Source organism: Rhinopithecus roxellana, chromosome 1 (assembly GCF_007565055.1).
Source record: "Rhinopithecus roxellana isolate Shanxi Qingling chromosome 1, ASM756505v1, whole genome shotgun sequence".
Lineage (NCBI taxonomy): Eukaryota > Metazoa > Chordata > Mammalia > Primates > Cercopithecidae > Rhinopithecus > Rhinopithecus roxellana.
The window spans coordinates 128,100,395-128,122,367 of record NC_044549.1 but is presented as its reverse complement, the minus strand read 5'-3'; the positions used below and the strand labels follow the sequence as shown (position 1 = coordinate 128,122,367).

Genomic DNA, 21,973 nt, shown 5'->3' with positions numbered 1-21,973 from the left:
GACAGTTTCCTACGAGTAACCACCAGACCAGAGGTCCCCAAAAGGAGGCCTTCAGGCTGATTCTAGTTCACAGGCATGTTTAAATCTGAGCAGACAGCTGAAAAATCACAAGATTTCACAGTTTTAAAAAATCCAGATTTCTGGCCGGGCATGGTGGCTCATGCCTATACCCCAGCTCTTTGGGAGGCCAAGACAGGTGGATCACTTGAGGTCAGGAGTTCAAGAACAGCCTGGCCAACATAACTACTAAAGTTACAAAAATTAGCTGGGCATGGTGGTGTGCACCTGTAGTCCCAACTACTGGGGAGAGGCTGAGGCAGGAGAATTGCCTGAACCCGGGAGGCGGAGGTTGCAGTGAGCCAAGATGGTGCCACTGTTCCAGCCTGGGTGACAGAGCGAGACTCCGTCTCAAAAAAAATCCAGATGTCCAACATCTCTTGCCATGAGAAGATGACAGCCCAGCCTGGTTCCTATGATCAGCTCCAGGCTGCAGCAGCACAAGCTCCTCACCACTCCCTGTCACCTCCCTTCCACAGAGGCTGAGAGTCCATTATCATTATGGGAAATAGTATGTTCTTCTCTGTCCCAAACAGAAAGCAAAAACTGAGGGGTCTGAGAGTTTCAAGAAAAGTGAGTGACATCAGAGAGCTCTGTAAGAGTGAACACAGCCTTCCTGCTTCCCAGGCTAACATGGTGCACCGGTGTCAGAAGAACCAGCTTCTCCTCGCATGTGCCAGCTTCACTCCCTCATGTGCCCGGTCTGGCCCCAGCAGGTAAGGGAAGATGCAATCCCTGTGTTAGATTCTAAGTGCCATGAAGGCAGAACCATGTGCAGTTCGGTTCATAATTCCTCTCTGGCAGCTAAAAAAGACTTGGCATAAAATAAAATGAGTAAACATGTGATGAAGGAGGGAACAAAGGCAGCCAGGAGCCCATTTTCTTGAAACCATTCAACCCCACAGAAGCCATTTCAAGGTGAAAGAGCACTTGAAGCCCAGCAATTCTTCCTTCTCTCACCTCACTTTCTTTCTGCATACAGCTTACCCACCCACCGACCAAAATCAAGTTTAGTTCAAGGGGAAGTTTAGCCCGCTGAACCAGCTAGGGATAGAATGGGTAAAACAAGGCAGTTGTGGGTCCTCAAAGCCTGACACCAGCCAGCCACAGCGCACCCTCTGACACTTGAAGTCACTACTGTGAGTAGTGAGGTGCCACTACTCACGCTTGACGAGGTATCCTGGGGAGTGGGCAGCGACGACGTGCAGGACAGTGCAGCCATCCCCGTCCTTCTGGTTAATGCGGCCTTTCCACTCGGGCTTGTGATCCATTAACCACCGGAAAAGATGGTTTTCCCCTGAAGGGAATTAGAATGACTTACTAATGTTTTCCACATACAGAAAGTCAGCAAAGTTCATTTGTGCAGCAGCAATAGATTAAAAAGAAAGAAAGAAAATCAGCAAAGCAAGTCAACGTGGACCACACTAAGGTAACCAAATGAGGAATCCAACATACGTTTCCACTCATCACAAACAGGTGTAGGGAGACACGGGTGTTTGTCAAGTAAGAGGACGAGTTATAGAAAGCGACCCAGAATCAACATAGGTCAGGTTCCCTAGAAGCCTGAGATAGGGATTCTTACACATGTGACTGAGCTAGAGATAGCACAAGAAAGAGCACATGTGAATGAGCTAGAGATGGCATGAGAAAGAGGGAGGCAGGACAGGTAGGGGAAGCAGCTAAGCAAGGTAGTAATCCTAGTAGGGTCACTCCAGCCTGACCTCATGAGCAGCTCTGCAGCAGGAATGCACCACAGCCTAGACCCACCTTGAGGCACTGGGGCTGGCCTTTTGAATCCCCATGTCAGTCAATCAAGAGCTACAGAATGCACTCAGGGAGAGAGGCAAGGTCCAGAGAGAACCTCTCTGGGAAGTGGTTTCTGTTGACAAAGAGCAATGCTCTGCCCAAGCGGCCAGCTGTGAGTTGTTAGCAGCTAACATTGACAGCAGGTGGGGGTGAGGGGGTTGGTGGCAAAGAGGATCTGGGTGAGGCGCAACAGCCTCCACTTTAATAATCAAGCCAGTATCTCTGAAGAGATTACCCTACTGCATTACTATCCTTAGGACACATATATTCAATTCCTTCCTTGGAGCTCCTGAGATCTAGGAAAGCCACAAACCTCTGCCAACTCTTTGGACGCCCATTTGTTACCATGTCAGAGTTCTCTGAGAAACAAATGAAGTATTAAAACTTACCAACTTGAAGCCTCAATCTTACTGATACCCCCTACAATCACAGGAACTAACTTAAAAGGAGACGCAATGGGGAACCATGACATTCATAACCAGAGCCACACTTCTCTGCATCCCAGTTTCCTCACTTGAAACTGGGAGGATTAGATTAAGTAGCTTTGAATCAGGCTTTATTTTTAAATGTTTTATCTACCAATCTCTGTGTAAGAATAAAATCTCTTGGCCAGGCATGGTGAGGCTCACACCTGTAATCCCAGCACTTTTGGAGGCTGAGGTGGGTGGATCACTTGAGATCAGAAAATTGAGACCAGCCTGGCCAACATGGTGAAACCCCGTCTCTACTAAAAATACAAAAATTATCCAGGCGTGGTGACGGGCACCTGTAATCTCAGATACTTGGGAGGCTGATGCAGAGGAATCACCTGAACCCAGGAGGCAAAGGCCGCAGTGCAGTGAGCCAATATCACGTCACTGCACTCCCCCAGCCTGGGCAATAGATTGAGACTCAGTCTCAAAAATATATATATATATATCTTATAAATTCCCCACTATATGAAACGAATAACAGCAGGACAAATCTGGCTACAGCAAAGACAGGGGTCCCAGGCCTCAAGCCCATGGCCACCTCCCGCTCCCCCATTCCTGGGGAGATGATACAGCCTACAAGAGGTAGACTGGACACGTTCTCTTGGCCCCTTCTGGCGTTAAAATGCTAGGGGTGAATGTCCCACAGTGATGCCACGTGTGCTTGGAAAGAAAAACAAACTTCTATCTAAAGTGTGTGTGTGTGTTAATGATAAAATAAAAATATTTTTAAAGTTAAATCCTATAACCAGATGGCAAAGCTTAAAAAAGAACTTCACGAAAATAGCAGTCTTTTAAAAGAAGCACAAACAAACTGTATCCAGCAATAGCTCATGTCTCACTTGGGATCCCCCCAGCCAAGGGACTGTGTTATGTGTCCCACAACACAGCCGTCAGCCCTCTGGGCTAGAATGAAGATGAACCCAGAGAAAAAGACCAAAGCTGCCTATGCCGGAAGGAGGAAACTCTGCAGGTCTCCTGGGAGTGTTGCCCAGCAACAGCTGTCCGTCCTAAGTTCCTTCCTTGGGTACCAGGGCTCCACCCTCCTGCCAGGATCTGTCTAGAAACACAGAATCCTTTCCGTTTGGACCTCCTGCAGCTACTAGGTGCCAGGAAAGATAAAAACGTTATGACTTCCCTGCTGCTTCATTCCTTTGAGTAACTAAATCATTTGAATATTCAAACGGTCTGCATTCAGGTGGTTTAATTCTAGTTTCACTTGAGCTCAACAAAGTCCCAGAATTCGGCTGGAAGGGCAGCTTGGAGGGTGGAAAACAGCGAGAAGACTTACTGGCTTGGATACAGAGTCGCATGAGGGCATGAAGGGGATATGGTCCTATAGTCTCAACACTTGCACCAATGGAGATGAGCCACTGGACTAACTTGGGCACTTGTTCCATCTTCTCATAAAGTCCAATGAAAACGTATTTCTGGGGAAAAAAACACAAGAGAAATTATGGAAGTCACTAATCAATATGAAGCTTCAAACTCCTTTACCCATAAAGTATGGAATCAGTAACACTTGGATTAGCTGTGGTCCAAGCCTAGGATTATTATTAAAAACAAATTTGTGGTAAGGCAGCTGAAGGAGAAAGTACCAGACACAAGGAAGTTATGTTTCCAGAAATCACCTTACAAGGCCAGGTGCAGTGGCTCACACCTGTAATCCCAGCACTTTGGGAGGCCAAGGTGGGTGGATCACCTGAGGTCGGGAGTTCAAGACCAGCCTGGCCAACATGGTGAAACTCCATCTCTACCAAAAAATACAAAAATTAGCAGGGCATTGTGGTAGGCGCCTGTAATCCCAGCTACTCGGGAGGCTGAAGCAGGGAGAATTGCTTGAACCGCAAGGCGGAGGTTGCAGTGAGCTGAGATCGTGCCACTGCACTCCAGCCTGGGCGAAAGGGTGAGACTCAGTTTCAAAAAAAACAAAAAATCACCTTACCTCAAAGAGACTTTTCAGTGATAACTCTGGGACATGAATATTTCTTGGTAATCGGTCTTTTTTTGCTGACAGAAGTAGAAATGACTGGTGGGAGAAGACAAGAAGAAAAGGCTGGAATAATAATGTTCTCCACATGGGTTATTAAAGCAAAAAAGTTATTTTAAGCTTTAAAACAAGCAAAAAAAAAAAAACACTCTCTAGCTTTGTCTTTTTTTAAAGTGCTTGCCAAGTTTTTCAGCTATTTGCTGTGACAATCAGAGTCTCTGTCTAGCCAACTTCCTGTTCCTGCTGAGGACTAAGGCCTCTCCACACTTCCTCAAAGCCTGCTGAGGACAGGAGCAGATGATGTCATGCAGCATTTCACAGTATAGTTGCAGTGGGATTTAAAAAAAAAAAAGAAAGAGTAATAATTCCCTGCCAAGTTCTTAAGGCTTAACAAGTGGAAGACTCAAATCCTTTAGAAATACCCTATCCCAATCAATTATTCAGCACATCAGCATTCTAAAAGCCCCAAATACTTGAAGCCCATTAGACCCTGTCAAATGGTATGCTGGAGCCAGCTCCTATCAGCTACTGAGCTGACGATGCACATCTGTTCCTAACTCCAAGTCTTGTATGTCGTATTAGTAGCTCGAAATTGGCCATAGTGAGAGTATTTACATGACCAAAATTAGCAAATGCTACAAATCGGGACCTTTTCTTTTCAGAGACCCAGTTGTTAAACTACTGACCCTGTCTAAAGTTGCTGAAGAGACTAAATTCCAGAGAAGTTAAGCCAGTTTTCATAGGTCTCACAGCACATCCTGAGAAACCCCTACTGAGATCATTCAGGTATGCTAACAGGTCTAAGAATTCCCGGCTCTGTTATGACCATGACTGGGGACCCAGTCTCAGCTCCAACCTCTCTCATGTATGGCTCTTGCCAGTGGACTTAGGACCACAGGAACTGAGCCCATGGCCACATCTCGCTTCTAGTTTCTTTCAGATTGATACCCATTTATTTATTTATTTTTTTTAAAGATGGAGTCTCACTCTTGTTGCCCAGGCTACAGTGCATCGGTGCAATCTCAGCTCACTGCAACCTCTGTGATGCCCATTCTTAACTTTTTGCCCTAAACAAGCCTCGATGCCCATACTCAACCCCACGTGATAAGTTCAGCATTCTAGTGGTCCAGATTGCTGGCCTTTAAAAAGATGCTTCTGTCTGCAGTATTTGGGAATTACCACAGCCTCACTGCAGGTAGGATGTTGGACCTGCCACTTGGGCTGGATTCCTGGGCCCTCCCTTGACTGGCTGGGATAATAATCTATTAGGAGTTGCCTGTCTCCCATTCTCTCATTCTCTACCTAGGCCATGGAGCTCTATTCATGTCCACCCCACACTGGGAAGAGAGGACAAGGTTCTTTCCCTGAGTACAGTAAATTAAACTATCTTCCTGCTAATGAGGCCTAAGGCCTCCTACTCACAGATCTACCCTAGCACTTGGAATCACAGAACTTCAAAACTTTTTAAATAATAAAGCTGGAAGGATCCTTATAGATCTCTTAGTCCAGCTACCTTATCCAAAGAGAGAAGATATCTCAAATGTCTTTTAACCTGGACCCTGGATTTCTGATTACTGCTTCCCCAAGAGTTCAGTCTGCCTTCCTCATCCCTGCTGCCTGCCCTCCCAAGATTTTTTAATATAGGGGTAAGCTTCAGGGAGCCCATGGCTGGACTCCAGGAGGTTTCCCATGAGCTCCCTGAAACTATACACATAATTATCAGTGCATGACAAGAGAGCCCCATAGATTTCATTACATTTTCAATAGAATCCATTACCTTATCCAAAATTTAAGAATTCTCTACTCTAAAGTCATCCAATCTGCTAGGATCAGGAGTCCTTAATAGGTTGGCCTTGCTTTTGCTGACTTTTCTGGACTGCCCAGCTTTAGAAAGCCCAGCAGGCCTGTTCTAACCAAACTCCTAGCTTTGGCCAGCCCATTCTCATGAGCACTTACAGCCTATCCCCAATGACAACTACTATTCACTGGGTACTTAGAATATGCCAGGTATTATAAAACCCCTCAGCTCAATGCCTGGCACTGTAAGCCTTCAACAAACATTACCTGATAGGTGCTCTTGTCCATTATTTCTGATTCTCACCAAAAATCTGAGAAATAGGTTTATATAATGCAACTTACAAATGAGGAAATAAGACTCAAAGGGTAAGTAATTAGCCCAAAATAGTAAGTGGGGGATTCTGATTCAAGGACACATCTGTGTGGCACTGAAGCCCAGGCCTCCAGAGTCCACCCACTCCTCCATTCCATGGATTCCTGGCCCTGGGTTCAGGTCCTACAACCTCACTTAGCCACTATCCAAATGTTAGCAGTCCCTCAAAACCACATGGGAACCCTTGTAAGCAGCCCAGATAGGTCATCTGGGCACACACTAGCTAATGCAGTATAAAAAATGATTGTGAAAATGAACACACAGCTTTGTTTTTCTCATTCCACATTACCATTAGCACCTGTACTTTACATTTCTTTAATGACGGTTGAGACACAGAGTAAGGAGTGAGGTTACCACAGTCTAAGTGCTTTGCCCATTTTTAAAAATAAATGGAAACTGTTAATTAATCTATCTCAAAGATTTTTCATCTTTAATGATGTCCTAGTTAAAAATTTATCCTGGCATCAAGATCAACAAATAATAAATTACAATCCCTCAATGCCAATGGAAAGAAATCATTTAATCAAGAATGTACGCTCCCCATGAGAGAGCCATCTCCTTTTACTTACATGCCATAACCCCTTCTTTGCCAACTTTTCTATTACAGATTGCCACACTTCTGTTGGGAATCCAGTTGTGAAAATATGATCAAAGCAAGGCAAGAAACTTTGCAAAACAATGGAGTCACCTGAAAGAAAGTTTCAGAATTTAGGGATTTTCATGTAGGGAAAGTCTACAGCAGTTCGGAAAAGGTCCTCCAATTAAGTTCACACATAGACAAATGGTAAATTAAAGATACCCAAAAGAAAGGCATTTTCAAAGTAGTATGAAGCCCTTTATGATTTACTGAAGTGGCCATTATTTCCAGTTCATCATAAAATCAATCCCCTAAGAGTTAGGCAGCATAATTAACATTCGCTTTGCCTTTCTAGTTACCAAGCCCAGTGATACATGCTTATATTTAATCCCTCAAACAAACCACTAAGGAAGTGCCTATTATCTCCACTTATAGAGGAGGAAATGGAAGCTTAAGTTACAATACTCATTTCCTTTAAGAAAAATGTGACAAATATTATTGTTACCCAAAACATTAGAAACTATGACAAATGAAGATAGGTTTCATAGCATATCATGCAGTTAGTTCATGACAAGAAATAAGACTGGAACCCAGATCTACCAACTCTTGTCATCAATACACATTCTTCTGACCTGGTGGCCTATTGACCTATTGCACCTTGTGATCCTCCAACCACATTTCTCAAATTCATGGATGAGAATGTCCAAGGGGACAGGTCAAGAGTCAGAATAACTTGGCACCTCTTCCAAGGTTATTAATTTCAAAAAATAAGTAAATATCAAAACAAACGTATAACATATGAAAGGATACAAAGTTTCCCATAAATGTATTTTTCAAAATTTAGAAACTGGGCCATGCCAATTTCTTTACCTTCCAAAAAGGAGTGCTTTGGTGAATAAAGTATTGGATGCATTGTCCTAAGAAGTCCTATTAACTGCCGCCTTTCAGTATGGGGGCAGAATGAAAACCACCAGGGCAGTCATCAAGAAGCAGTTGTTTGGAATTCTCATAACTCTGGCCTGGCTTCTGACAGAATAATGACATTTAAAAGATGCAGACGGCCGGGTGCGGTGGCTCACACCTGTAATCCCAGCACTTTGGGAGGCCAAGGCAGGCAGATCACCTGAGGTCAGGAGTTTGAGACCAGCCTGGCCAACAGGGCGAAAGCCCGTCTCTATTAAAAAAACAAAAATTAGCTGGGCGTGGTGGCAGAGCCTGTAATACCAGCTACTAGGGACACTGAGGCAGGAGAATCACTTGAACCCACGAGCTGGAGGTTACAGTGAGCAGAGATCGTGCCACTGCACTTCAGCCTGGGGGAAAAGAGCGAAACTCCATCTCAAAAAAAATTAAAAAAAGATGCAGAGAAACCGGGCGCAGTGCCTCATGCCTGTAATCCCAGTACTTTGGGAGGCCGAGGCAGGTGGATCCCCTGAGGTCAGGAGTTCGAGACCAGCCTGGCCAACATACTGAAACCCCAGCTCTACTAAAAATACAAAAATTAGCCGAGCATGGTGGCACGTGCCTGCAGTCCCAGCTACTCAGAAGGCTTAAGCAGGAGAATCTCTTGAACCTGGGAGTCCGAGGTTGCAGTGAGCCTAGATTGCACCACTGCACTCCAGCCTGGGCAACAGAGCAAGACTCCATCTCAAAAAAAAAAAAAAAAAAAGATGCAGAGAAGGCAATGGGGACGTGCAGGCCAAGTCATCGGGTTAGGAAGAAAATGAAACCAGCCCTGATCACTGTTGACAAAAGACTGACTGAAGAGCTGTGACTCATCAGCACCTATCAAGAGACCTTCTACTTTCGTGTCTAGGGGACATGGCTGCACCTGCCTCTAACTCCTTCCCACTGCCTGCTACTCCTCTGGTCCCCTCTCTGTACCAAACTTGTCAAAATCTGTGGGATCCACCCACAGACCACAAAAGTTGCTTTCCCACAACTGCAATGGGAACACTTTGATTGACAACAGTCTATCAGTTGTCAGCTGTGGTTTCCCCACATTTAAAAGACAAAGACCATTTTTCAGAAATTCTAACATGTGCCATTTTTCATATTCTAACATCTCTGAAATCAGGATATGTCTTACAATCAATGTTGTCTCTCACCGGCACAGCATAAATTAACAGCACATCTTAGTGCGACTTAAATTTGATCAAACACCATATTTAAAAACAACAGCCTAGGTATTGGCAGTTCTTTAGACTGCACCATCACTGGCAAGGAGTGAAGTTTATTATGCTGCGCTTTACCAGTTTCTGGTTTTGCCTTATCCAGGCCACTGACAAAGCTATGTCTTAGGCCAGGTCATTAAAGTAGTAGCTTGATGCAGTGACACAAAAGGTTCCCCTCCCTGCTAGGCTGAACACATGAGTCCTCTGCTGATTCTGCAGTGCCAGGCAGTGAGCTTCACAACCCTGACACAGAGCACCCATTATCAGCTTTCACAGGACCCTCCATCGGCCCTTCCAGGTTATTTTCATAGCAAAAAAATATTTTCTCAATAGAGTGGAAAAATACATGTGAAAAACCACAGAAAAGACCAGGCACGGTGGCTTATGCCTATAATCTCAGCACTTTGGGAGGCCAAGGCAGGTGGATTACCTGAGGTCAGGAGTTTAAGACCAGCCTGGCCAACATGGTGAAGCCCCATCTCTCCTAAAAATACAAAAAGTTAGCCAGGCAGGGTGGGGGCACCTGTAATCCCAGCTACTCAGGAGGCTGAGGCAGGAGACTCCTTTGAACCCGGGAAACAGAGGTTGCAGTGAGCACAGATCACACCATTGCACTCCAGCCTGGGCAACAAGAGTGAAACTCCATCTCAAAAAAAAAAGAGGAAAAGAAAAATCACAGGAAACAGCAAAAGTCACATCAGGTGAGTAGTATAAATACGGAAATCCCTATGAATAGCAACACAAAACACTTAAGAAGTCTGAAACCAGCCGGGCAGGGTGGCTCACACCTGTAATCCTGGCATTTTGGGAGGCCAAGGTGGGCGGATCACGAGGTCAAGATATCAAGGCCATCCTGGCCAATATGGCGAAACCCCATCTCTACTAAAAATACAAAAAATTAGCTGGGTGTGGTGGCGTGTGCCTGTAATCCCAGCCACTCGGGAGGCTGAGGCAGGAGGATCACTTGAACCCGGGAGGCGGAGGTTGCAGTGAGCCGAGATTGCGTCACTGCACTCCGGCCTGGCGACTAAGTGAGATTCCGTCTCAAAAAAAAAGAAATCAAACACCCAAAGCTTTTAGTTATTTATGCAAAAAGTACCTCACTGTTTTCACAAAGGCAGAAGCCACCGAAGCATCCAAAATGCTTTCTAATGTGTGAACTAGTTTCATTAAACTACATAAATCAGCCACAAAGAAACACTCAGAAATTATCTCCCCATGAGCCTGAGTCCCCAGGAGCTATTCGAATAAAATAGCAAGGACTTTACAAAAAGTTTCCCCAGTTCCAACTTACTGCTCATAGTGGTGAAGACTCCAACAAGGAAATCAGCAACCGGTGCCTGGTCTTGGCTTCTCTGCACAAGCCGCAGACCCTCAAAAAACATGCGAGCGGCTTCATAAGACTGGTGTAACCTCAGCAAGGAATAACCAGCTCGGTAGTATCCCTGGAACATGATAAAAAGCAAAACTGTCATGTATCACATCTCCTTTAACCTGCTGGTGAAAGAAAAAACAAGATTGGCAACATGGGAAATCCAACTCTAAAAGTCTCACATCTGACTGGGCACAGTGGCTCATGCCTGTAATCCTAACACTTTGAGAGATCAAGGCAGGAGGATCGCTTGAGCTCAGGAGTTGCAGGCCAGCATGGGCAACATAGTGAGACCTTGTCTCTACTAAAAAGAAAAGAAAAATTAGCTGGGCATAGTGGCATGTACCTTGTAGTCCCAGCTACTCAGGAAGCGGAGGTGAGAGGATTGCTTGAGCCCAGAAGATCGAGGCTGCAGTGAGCTACAGTTGCCCTACTGAACTCCAGCCTGGGCAACAGACTCATATCCTGTCTTACTTCTATGTAAACAGGGATTTCTAACCAACACTGGATACAGGGTTTCCACATTATATTCTGTGCCACATTGCTCTGTCATTTAACTGCCAAGAAAAGAATCACTTTCAAATCCATGACTTAAATAGCATCTAACATATGACACAGAGAGAAGAAAGCAGGTCTGCTTCCAGTTACATCTCTGGTTGGTTGGTTTGTTATTGACTGATTGACTGATTGAGACAGGATCTTGCTCTATCACCTAGGCTGGAGTGTAGTGGCATGCTCCTGGCTCACTGCTACCCTCTAACTCCTGGGCTCAAACTAACCTCTCAACCTAGCCTCCCAAGTAGCTAGGACTACAGGTGTGCACCACCATGCCCAGATAATTTTTCCATTTTTTGTAGAGACAAAGTCTTGCTATATTGCCCAAACTGGTCTTGAACTCCTGGCCTCAAGCAATCTTCCTGCCTTGGCCTCCCAAACTGCTCGGATTATGAGGCCAGGGTGCAGTTCAAGTGAGCCACTGCACCTGGCCTTATGTATTTATTTATACTTCAAGTCACAGCTTGGGTCAGAACAGAAGAAAGAAAACAGTCCTTTGATTGGTGTTCAGGAAAAGAATGAGACTGACATGAAAACGAAGGTGTTTTTCCTGTCCCTTTCAAAGTAAACACAATTTCTACTGGGTGCATAAGAAAACAAATTGTAATGACAAACACTGAGATTTTCTGAGTTCTACATTATAAGCGATATTCACAAGAGTCCAAATAAATATTTGTTTTCTATACAAAGAAGAAAATTACAATGATCAATAGAAGAAAATGGTCTAGTTTTGCCTATATACAAATAATATGACTCTCAAATGAGAATAAAATGCAATTGCCTACCTCACATTGATCACCTGAATCAGCATCAGGGATTTACCAAAACAATTTTCTGTCTAAGATGAAAGAAGCCCGGGTGCAGTGATTCAAGCCTGTAATTCCAGCACTTTGGGAGGCCAAGGCAGGAGGATTGCTTGAGCCTAGGAGTTCAAGACCAGTCTGGGAAACATAGTGAGACCCTGTCTCTACAAAAAAAAATTTTTTTAATTAGCTGGACATGGTGGGGCAAGCCTGTAGTCCCAGCTATTTCAGAGGCTGAGGGAGAAGGATCACATGAGCCCATGAGGTGAGGCTCCAGCCTGGGTGACAAAGCAAGACCCTGTCACAAAAAAAAAAAAAAAAAAAAAAAAGGAAGAAGAAGAAAACAGGTGTCCACCAAGTGGGTTCATAAAAAAGGAAGTACTTTAAAATTTCACATAACACCAAATTTCTGACTATTTAATTACTTGTTTTAACCTTCATTTTGAAAGTCTGAAGACCTCAAGTAACAAAGAGAGGAGGGAAAAAAAGTTGTGTTTTGTTTTTTCTAACCAGGCAAGCTGGTAGAGAATCTCCCATTTCTTTGCCTTCCTCAGATTCAAGATTTTTTTTGTTTTGTTGTTGTTGTTGTTTGTTTGTTTGTTTGTTTGTTTTGAGGAAGATGAAGGGGATCAGAATATGCCACCCTAAAATATGCCACTTTGGCATAAGGATTATTTCGAGCTGAAGGTATCTGAGATTCAACAGATGCAGAAAGAAGCCTCCCCTGAGCTTCACTTAACTGACTAAAAAGCAGAAACTCTGAAGAAATGAGGACTGCCATAAATCTCTTCTCCCAGGGAAGTTTTACGGCCATGAAGAAGAGAGAAATTGAGCACAAAGACTGGCCTGAACAAATCTTGCTGAGATAACCCTTATCTTCCATTACTTTCCCACATATCTACACCTTCCCACAGTTTGCAGCCCCTAGAGACCTAAAACTCTTTTCCTTTGTCTTGTCACATCCCCACAATTTATTATTCTTTATTAAAAATATCAAAGAAGGCCGGGTGCTGTGGCTCACGCCTGTAATCCCAGCACTTTGGGAGGCCGAGGTGGGCGGATCACAAGGTCAGGAGATTGAGACCATCCTGGCTAACACGGTGAAACCCCGTCTCTACTAAAAATACAAAAAAAATTAGCTGGGCGCGGTGGCGGGCGCCTGTAGTCCCAGGTACTGGGGAGGCTGAGGCAGAAGAATGGCGGGAACCCGGGAGGCGGAGCTTGCAGTGAGCCCAGATCGTGCCACTGAACTCCAGCCTGGGGGACACAGCGAGACTCCGTCTCAAAAAAAAAAAATATCAAAGAAGATCTCAGGCCTGTCCACATTCTTTGGAGCTTTACTTCTTTTCTAGAAAGATTCCTTTGACACATAAAAGTTAACATCTAATGAAATATGTATGCTTTTCTCCTGTTAATCTGTCTCTCGTCAATCTAATTTGCAGGGCCTCAGCCACAGAACCAAAAGAAGGTAGAGGGAAAATTTTTTGCCTCCCCTATAGAGGACAATGGCGGTGGGGAAGGGGAGAGAGGATGGAGAGAGACTCCCAGGAGCTCTGGGTAAGAGCTGGGAAGTGGCCCTGGTTGCTGTGCTGTCAGGGGCTGCTGCAGGTTTGGCCAATCAAGGAAGAAGCCCCTTGATGTAACAGCATCAAGTCCCTGGGGCCACAGTCACAGCCTCCACTTCCAGGATGTGGGCAAAACCCAAATATTAATACTGTCCCAGTGAGAGGATTGGGAATATCCTAAAATGCCTTTGGGAAGAAATTTCCCAGGAATGCACTCCCATTTTCAAAACTAGTCAATAAATTCTAAAGCAGAGGTATCCAATCTTTTGGCTTCCCTGGGTCATACTGGAAGGAGAATTGTCTTGGGTTACACATAAGATCCACTAACACTAACGATAAGCTGACAAGCTTTAAAAAAACAACCGCAAAAAAACTCAATGTTTTAAGAAAGTTTATGAATATGTGTTGGGCCACATTGAAAGCTGTCCTGGGCCAGGGGTTGGACAAGCTTGTTCTAAAGTATTCATCCTCCAACAAGAAGTTTAAGAGTCAGTGTCACTTATTATGTAAAATATCCAAATCCCTCTCTTAAAGTACTCTATAGGTCAAACCACCACTCCCTTCCCATTGTATTTTGTTTCTAGCAGTCACACATTGTGTGTTGCTTCAGATGCTCCAGAGTGGCTATTGAATTTAAGGACTCTGATTGTAATGCTCTTCTTCTCCCCAGATTGAATGCAAACTACTCAAGAGCTAGGATGAGTCTTCTGCTCCTTTTGTCTGCCTTGAGGCACACCAAGAACAGTAAAGGTGCCATGAAGAGTGGCACTCAGGGCATTTTTGATGAAAAAACAATCAAATGATGTTTATTGACCTTTGTTAACAACCGTAAAGGGTCTTACTGACCTCTCAAATTTCCAAGATCCCTCCAAAGAGCTGGTTTCTACTATAAGAAATGCCTCCTGAAGAATCGGTTTTGTGTCATCCACCCAGCTTGCATTTGAAGTAAAGCTTTGCTCAAATGAAACTTGCAAACAGCAAAGAACGTGAACAGTGAACAGATTATGAGTTTGGGTGTAACTACATCAGAACAAAACAAGCTCCTCTGTGATTTCCATGGTGCTCCATCCACTATGAGGCCAAGTGCATTCCTACAAAGTGCATTTCAACACTAGGAGATCCCTGTTTTTACTCTTCTCCAGATAATGATCACATGCCCCATGGGCATCTGTCTGAAGAGATTTGAACTAGAAGCACTCCTAGCATTTCCACTTTTAAAAGGAATGGAAAGAGGCAGGCTAAGAGGATGGCAGCTGCCACCCCCGGGTGCCACTGCCCCACCACACCTTCACTCATCCTTTCATGCCTTCATCCACTACCCCAATACTCTCAAGTCATCTCCCCACACCTTCACCCTCCCACCCAATACCTTCACGTAGGTTGGATCCCATTGGAGACATTCCTTGGCAGCAACAAATGCCTCATTCCACTTCCCAAGGCTGAAAAATGCATTTGATTTATTGCACAGCAGCACAGCCAAGTCCCTCGGGGGAACCCTGTAAGAACAAACCGGTGGTCTGTCATGGTTCTGCAAATACAGAAAACAGTCCTTGAAGTCCCCCCCATTCGATGCTGGCTGCTGCCATCAGGAAGGGGGTTTCAGTAGGAAATGACTCATTCATGCTTATCAGATCAGTCTCCCAGACCCCAAAAAAGCCTGGAACATTTACAATATATAAATCTGTCCTTCCTCACTCCCAAATATTCTGCTCCCATGTTTTAAAGACAATCGTTCTCAACATGTTGATTTCATCTCTCACTGATCTCCATGCTTAATCATTTCATCTCCATTGCCAGCCCTCAGAAGAATGGGCTGCAGGTAAGAGGCCTGTGTAGGCCCTGGGAGCAGGGCCTATAAGGCAGGGAATTCTACAGTCTTGGTACCCACAGTGTAGACCAAAGGGGAGGCAAGAACTCTGGGTTAGTACGGCCCTGGCCCCACAGACTCCTGCCTGTGAGGAGGGGCACAGCTGGAAGGTGGCCAAAGGAGGGCCCTTTAAAGCGTAGCAGGACAGGGATGGCTCTGGCCTTGGCCTACAGGTAACATATCTGCAAGTTAATGCTGAAACCAGGCCAGAAGAAGAACGAAAATTCAAAGCAAACCACAATATGCCAAGAGAAGCCCAGCTACCAGTGGAATATAAGACACACAAATTAAAAAGGCAAGCCTTATGACTTCTTTTTTATTTAATATCTTTGAGACAGAGTCTCGCTCTGTCACCCAGGCTGGAGTGCAGTGGTGCAATCTTGACTCACTGCAACCTCCGCCTCCTGGGTTCAAGCGATTCTGCTGCCTCAGCCTCCCAAGTAGCTGGGACTATAGGCATGCACCACCACACCCAGCTAATTTTTGTATTTCTAGTAGAGATGGGGTTTCACCATGTTGGCCAGGATGGTCTCAAACTCCTGACCTTGTGATCCGCCTGCCTCAGCTTCCCAAGGTGCTGGGATTACACAATTAAGATATTAAATAGGCCAGGCACAGTGGCTCATGCCTATAATCCCAGCACTTTGGGAGGCCGAGGCCAAGGCAAGGAGTTTTAGACCATGCTGGCCAACATGGTGAAACCCCATCTCTACCAAAATACAAAAAATTATCTGGGCATGGTGGGGCGCACCTGTAGTCCCAGCTACCTGTGAGGCTGAGGCAGGAGAATCGCTTGAACCCAGGAGGCGGAGGTTTCGGTGAGCCAAGATTGCACCACTGCACTGCAGCCTGGCAACAGAGCAAGACTCCGTATCAAAAAAAGAAAAAAAAAACTTAATTGTAAAAGTAATACAAATCGCTGTAGAATAATACAAAAATCACTGTAGACAATGCAGATAAGCACAAAAATATTAATAAACAAAGGAAAAATCATCTCCATTACTGTCCCCACCCTCAATGTTTTGTGTCTGGCTTCTTTCGTGGTACACCATTCCCTCTAGGTGAAGGGATGAGGCCCCAGAAGCACACAGGAGGCAGTGGGTCAGGCAGTGAGGGATCAGCAAGGGAGCTGTTACCACGAGTGTAAGAGATGCCATGGTGTCCATCCCAGACACTCTGGCCAGTGCAGCCATTCCCAGCTGCAGTGTCTGTTGGCTGCAAATAGAAGTTCTCAGCACCCTGTTCTCCAGAGATTTATCCTCAGCCTAATGAGAGCTACCCTCTCCCTAGGAGGTTACACCCACACTATGGACTGAACTTCCCCTGCCCCCAACTGCCAAAAAAAAAATCCCTGTGTTGAAGCCCTAACCCTCAATGTGACAATATTTGAACATGGAGCCGTTGGGAGGTAATTATGTTTAGATGAGGTCCTGAGGGTGGAGTCCTCATGATGGAATAAGAAGAGACACTAGACAGCTTGCTCTCTCCCTCTTTGCATGTAACACAGTGAGAAGGCAAATGTCTACATGCCAGGAAGACAGCCCTCACAGGGGGCAGCTTGATCTTGAACTTCCCAACCTGTAGAACTTTGAGAAATAAATTTCTGTTGTTTAAGCCACTCAGTCTGTGCTATTTTGTTATGGCAGCGCAAGCAGACTAATATAGCCCCACTCCCTAGGATGACTGCCGGGAGCCAGACAGCCTAAAACCAGTGACTGACTGATACGAGAATCAAAAGGTTAACCTCTTTGCCTCAAAGTGGAACCAGCTCTGCAGTAGGATTCATGATCCAGAGCTTCCCATAGGAAGGTGAATTCCATAGATTCCCATAGGATCAGGTGAATCTTGCTTGGTTTAGACACCATCCCTGCTTAGAGCCTTCCATTGTGCCATCCTGCCTCCCTCAGTCCCCTTTCTCCTGCAAGTACGCTGTAAATCACATGCACCTGAGTCTCAGCGTTAGCTAGCTGCGGCAGGAAGGCCAGAAGCAGGCGATGGGCAAGGGGAACAGTGTCAGAAAGGCCCCATAAAAGGCAATATGACAGTCCAGGCAGAAGTCCCAGTAGGGGTCACACAGTAAGTGGTGGAGCTGAGCCTTGAACACACATAGTGTGGGGTCAGTCTACAACCATAACCACTATACAATACTACCTCCTTCTAAGAAAACTGAATGTTTGCCTTGATCGAGGATCTCTAGACCCAGCTCTGATGCAATTCTGGTATGTACCAGGATGAGGCAGAACTGCAGAAACTGCAGACACAAGCCAATTACACTCAACTCAAGCTCAACTAGAGTGTAGACATCAAGGAGATGGGAGTGGGAGGTGGAGCCGTGTTTCAGTAATTTAATTTGGTGCCATTTCCTAGCACAAGTTTAGGTTGTGTGCACCCTACAGATGCCAACCTCTGCTTGCTCTACTGCAGCTGTTCCAAAAGGATGATCTGGGAACTTCTGGGGACTTTTAAGGTCACTGCAGGTGATCCACAAGGTGAAAATACTTACAGAGTCGTGGTAAGCTGAATAATAGCCCCCAAATACTGTTCTTTTTATGGAAAAAGCAAACTTCTGTAATTAACAAACAATGAGCAGATACGATCAGTTTAAGGATTTTAGGAATAAGAGATTGTCCTGAATTACGATAAAATCACAAGGGTCCCTGTGAATGAGAGACAGAGAGAGACATGAGCACAGCTGAGGAGAAGGCAAGGTGATGACAGAAGCAGAGACTGGAATGGTAAGCTTTGAAGATAAAGGAAGGGGCCACAAGCCAAAGAATACACACCGCCACTCAAAGCTGAGAAAGGCAAGGAAGGCCCTCAGAGCCTCCACAAAGAACCAGCCCTGCTAACACGTTGGTTTTAGCCTCATTAGACTCATTTAGAACTCCTGACCTTCAGAACTGCAAGAGAATAAATCTGTATTGCTTTAAGCCCTAAATGGGTGGTTAACTTGTTATAGCAGCAACAGCAAACTAATACAATAAATAAGACACCATGCGCCTTGTTCATACTCATTCCCTCACACTCACATGGGGAGTTTTCCATAAGCTATATGACATGTGATATTGCAACAGACTGAATACAGATGTAATAAGCCAGCTGTCTTTTACGGAAACAAGACATTAAGAAGGAGGTTTACAGAAATGTGCAAGTTTTTGTTTTGGAAAATATACTTTAAAAATACAACATGTAATAGATTTACTGATTTTTTTTACTATTATTTTTGAGACAGAGTTTCACTCTTGTCACTGAGGCTGGAATGCAATGGCACACCTCGGCTCACTGTAACATCTGCCTCCCATGATCAAGTGACTCTCCTGCCTCAGCCTCCCGAGTAGCTGGGATTACAGGCATGTGCCACTACGCCCGGCTAATTTTGTATTTTTAGTAGAGATGGGGTTTCACCATGTTGGCCAGGCTGCTCTTGAACTCCTGAAGTCAGGTGATCTGACCACCTCGGCCTTCCAAAGTGCTGGGATTACAGGTGTGAGCCGCTGTACCTGGCAAATTTATTGATTTTTTTTTTTTTTTTTTTTTTTTTTAATTTTTTTTTTGAGATGAAGTCTTGCTCTGTCACCCAGGCTGGAGTGCAGTGGCGGGATCTTGGCTCACTGCAAGCTCCTCCACCCAGGTTCACGCCATTCTCCTGCCTCAGCCTCCAGAGCAGATGGGACTACAGGCGCCCGCCACCACACCCAGTTAATTTTTTGTATTTTAATAGAGACGGGGTTTCACCCTGTTAGCCAGGATGGTCTGGATCTCCTGACCTCGTGATCTGCCCGCCTCGGCCTCCCAAAGTACTGGGATTACAGGTGTGAGCCACTGCGCCCAGCTGATATTTTTAAATACATACGTATTTTTTTCATCAGTTTTAAGTTCTACCATATTGTATTGACAGCTACAGCCTACATAAACAGAAAGAGCTCTTTAGGTTCCTCAGCAATGCTTAAGCATGTTGTGATACTACAATGTTGGAGAACAGGTCTACAAGAAGCTGAAGGGGCAGGGAAAGAGAAAGTGGACCTTAGTGCCCAGCGGGGTGTGCACTGTGGCCAGGGAGTAAATGGCGTAGATAATAAAGAAGATGAAATGAATGACAACGAGGAGGTTTGTTCGAGGACTTCAGCCATACCATTAAATCTGACACCTAGCCAGCCAGAAGGGGAAGTTTTATCAACAGTCCTCTGTGTTTCACTTTCTATTTCCCTTCTTACACAATCCCCATTCAGTTTCTAAGCTGACAATGCAGAGAAGATAAATAGGAAGTGAGGGAGAAAGAAAACAGAAACAAGGTGGAATGATAAGAAATGAAATGAAAACATAAGGAACAGAGTCTCCATGCACTGAAAAAGAAAAGATGAGGTGAAAATGCAAACACTTACCCCCACTGGTATAACTGCAGGAGAATCTGGATGGCTTCATCGTACTTTCTGATAGCCAAAGAGAAGTTCCCATTCTTAAGAACCTGGTTGCCAGATTCTTTCAGCAGCTCAGCATAAGCTGTCAGGTCCATCCTGTAAGGAGACAGGGGAGAGGCTTGCTGCCAGACCCGTGCAGGGCCTATGTTCACCTTCCTGTCTGCCTTGCTGAAATCTGGAGGAGTTTTTCACTATGGCCCCACCTACCTTCGAAGGGCACATCTTGGCAACGCCTCTCACCACCAGGAAACCAGGCAGAGTGTCTGACAAGACCATTTCTTTGTCAGTTCTTTTCTATTCTCAAGGGTGGTCAGACCAATTCCATTTATTCAGCATTAATGATCTGGAGGAGGCTGCTTCCACGCATGAGACAACATAAACCTGGTAGGTAGTGAGTGCTATCCCTGTAACTGGCATTATTATTAGTCTCATTTACCCATCACCATAGCCCACAGGAAGGCATTGTCCCTACTGTTCAGATGAGGAAACTGAGGCTCAGAGGTTCAAGTCACTTGCCTAAAAATCTGCTAATGGCATTTCCCATTTCTGACCCCAGATCTGACTAATTCCTAGTTTCTGCTCTTGACCACTGTACCACATCACATATCAGTAAAAACAAAACTCAGCTGATAGTACTTCCACTCTCTGAGAAGATGGGACATGGAGGGGAGATGAAGGCCTCAATATACAAGTGGCTAGGACACAGAACCATAACCTCTGTCTCTCCTGTCCCCCTCCTTTCTTAAAACACTATAAAATAAGCCTTGAAATATTTGTCCTGAGACAGCCATTGCCTGCCTACTTGTTTGTGTCCCCCAAGGGCATTTTCCTCTTTCAGGTCATACCCCTATTTTGTTTTTTTGTAGCCACATGGCCTCGAACATAAGGAGTACTTAAATATCTGGTATAACAGTTTGAATTGCCAGACCCACAGAAGACGCACATTACTGATTTTCTCCAGTGTGTCCTGGGTGGTTGGAGAGAACTGCCTGGCAGCCCTGACCACGTGGGGGGCCTTGGTAAGTGTGCTGAACAAAGGCAGGAGAGGAGAGCACCCAGGAAGACCTTAAGAAGCAGCTGCCAAGGAGACAGGGAAAAGGTGGGGGTCAGAGGGCAGGTCCTTTAGGATTGCTTCCTCTCAAGATGGCAGAGGGAAAGGCAAATTGGTAGGGTAGGGTAGGTCTGAAATATGTGGACAGTTTCAGGTGTTCACAGATGACATGTACCTATGGGGTCATAAAACGTATTAGGTGTCTGGATGACCAACACAATTCTTGGATAGATAGTAATTATTAATTTTATCATTTCAAATCCTAGTAAGGGGTCAGAGGGGGAAACAGACCCAAAAACATATAAGTGGTGATTTATTTTAAACTTTGACTTCTTGGGAATGGGGTTTTTGAACTATACTCCATTTCTTAGGCAGAGCTTTAACAAAATGAGACACATGACTCTTAAGTCAGAACACAAAACTCTACCTATCCTTTTCATTTAGTAATCTCTAAATTGTATGACTACTATTTACACAGAAATGACTAAGAAGAACGTGAAAAACAACATAAATAACTGATGTACTAGGGAATAAAGATTTCTTTCAAATATTGTCGACCATTTGTCCAATAAATATTCTTTAAGCTGGTCGTGGTCAAACAACTGAAACAAGAAAATTATTGTAATAACTGACAAAGAGTTCATATCCCTCCTTTATAAATAGCTTTCCACTGCAACAAAAGACCAACATTCTCACCAAAATGTATAAGGGTCCTAAAAAACAATTCACAAAGAAACACCAAGTAATTGATACTAAATATATGGAAAGTGGGTAAATAGGATAACCCTCACTAGTGCATAAGTAAATCAAAAATTGAACAACAAAATATCATTGGAAAATATTTTTAAAATGACACAAAATGTTGGGGACAGTACTTACAGGGGAAATAGAATACATCATAAATAGGTTTAGCCTCATGGACGTTCACCACCTCAAATACGTGGAAATAATTCTAAATGTTCCATAATATATGATGGGTTTAAATCAGTTATAGAAGATCCATATGTTAGAACACCACACAGTTATTTTTAAAATCATGTTGTGGCTGGGCGCAGTGGCTCACGCCTAAAATCCCAGCACTTTTGGGAGGCTGAGGCA

The 21,973-nt window shown here is 44.6% G+C and overlaps 1 protein-coding gene across 3 annotated transcripts in view; it reads right to left on the bottom strand.

Moving 5' to 3' along the window:
* TRANK1 (tetratricopeptide repeat and ankyrin repeat containing 1) overlaps positions 1-21,973 on the bottom strand; it is a 118,630-nt gene that overhangs the window by 61,700 nt on the left and 34,957 nt on the right. The window contains exons 1-8 of one of the 3 annotated variants that reach the window (XM_030930875.1): positions 20,032-20,046; positions 19,789-19,920; positions 14,909-15,035; positions 10,539-10,689; positions 7,063-7,181; positions 4,279-4,362; positions 3,625-3,763; positions 1,223-1,354 (exon numbers count right to left, since the gene is read on the bottom strand). In XM_030930875.1, coding sequence (XP_030786735.1) covers positions 1,223-1,354; positions 3,625-3,763; positions 4,279-4,362; positions 7,063-7,181; positions 10,539-10,689; positions 14,909-15,035; positions 19,789-19,919 — 883 coding nt within the window. In that variant the 5' untranslated portion in view covers position 19,920; positions 20,032-20,046. Of the gene's footprint in view, positions 1-1,222; positions 1,355-3,624; positions 3,764-4,278; positions 4,363-7,062; positions 7,182-10,538; positions 10,690-14,385; positions 14,668-14,908; positions 15,036-19,788; positions 19,921-20,031; positions 20,047-21,973 lie in introns of those variants that run through there. The other 2 variants (XM_030930868.1, XM_030930880.1) reach the window with 2 other exon arrangements.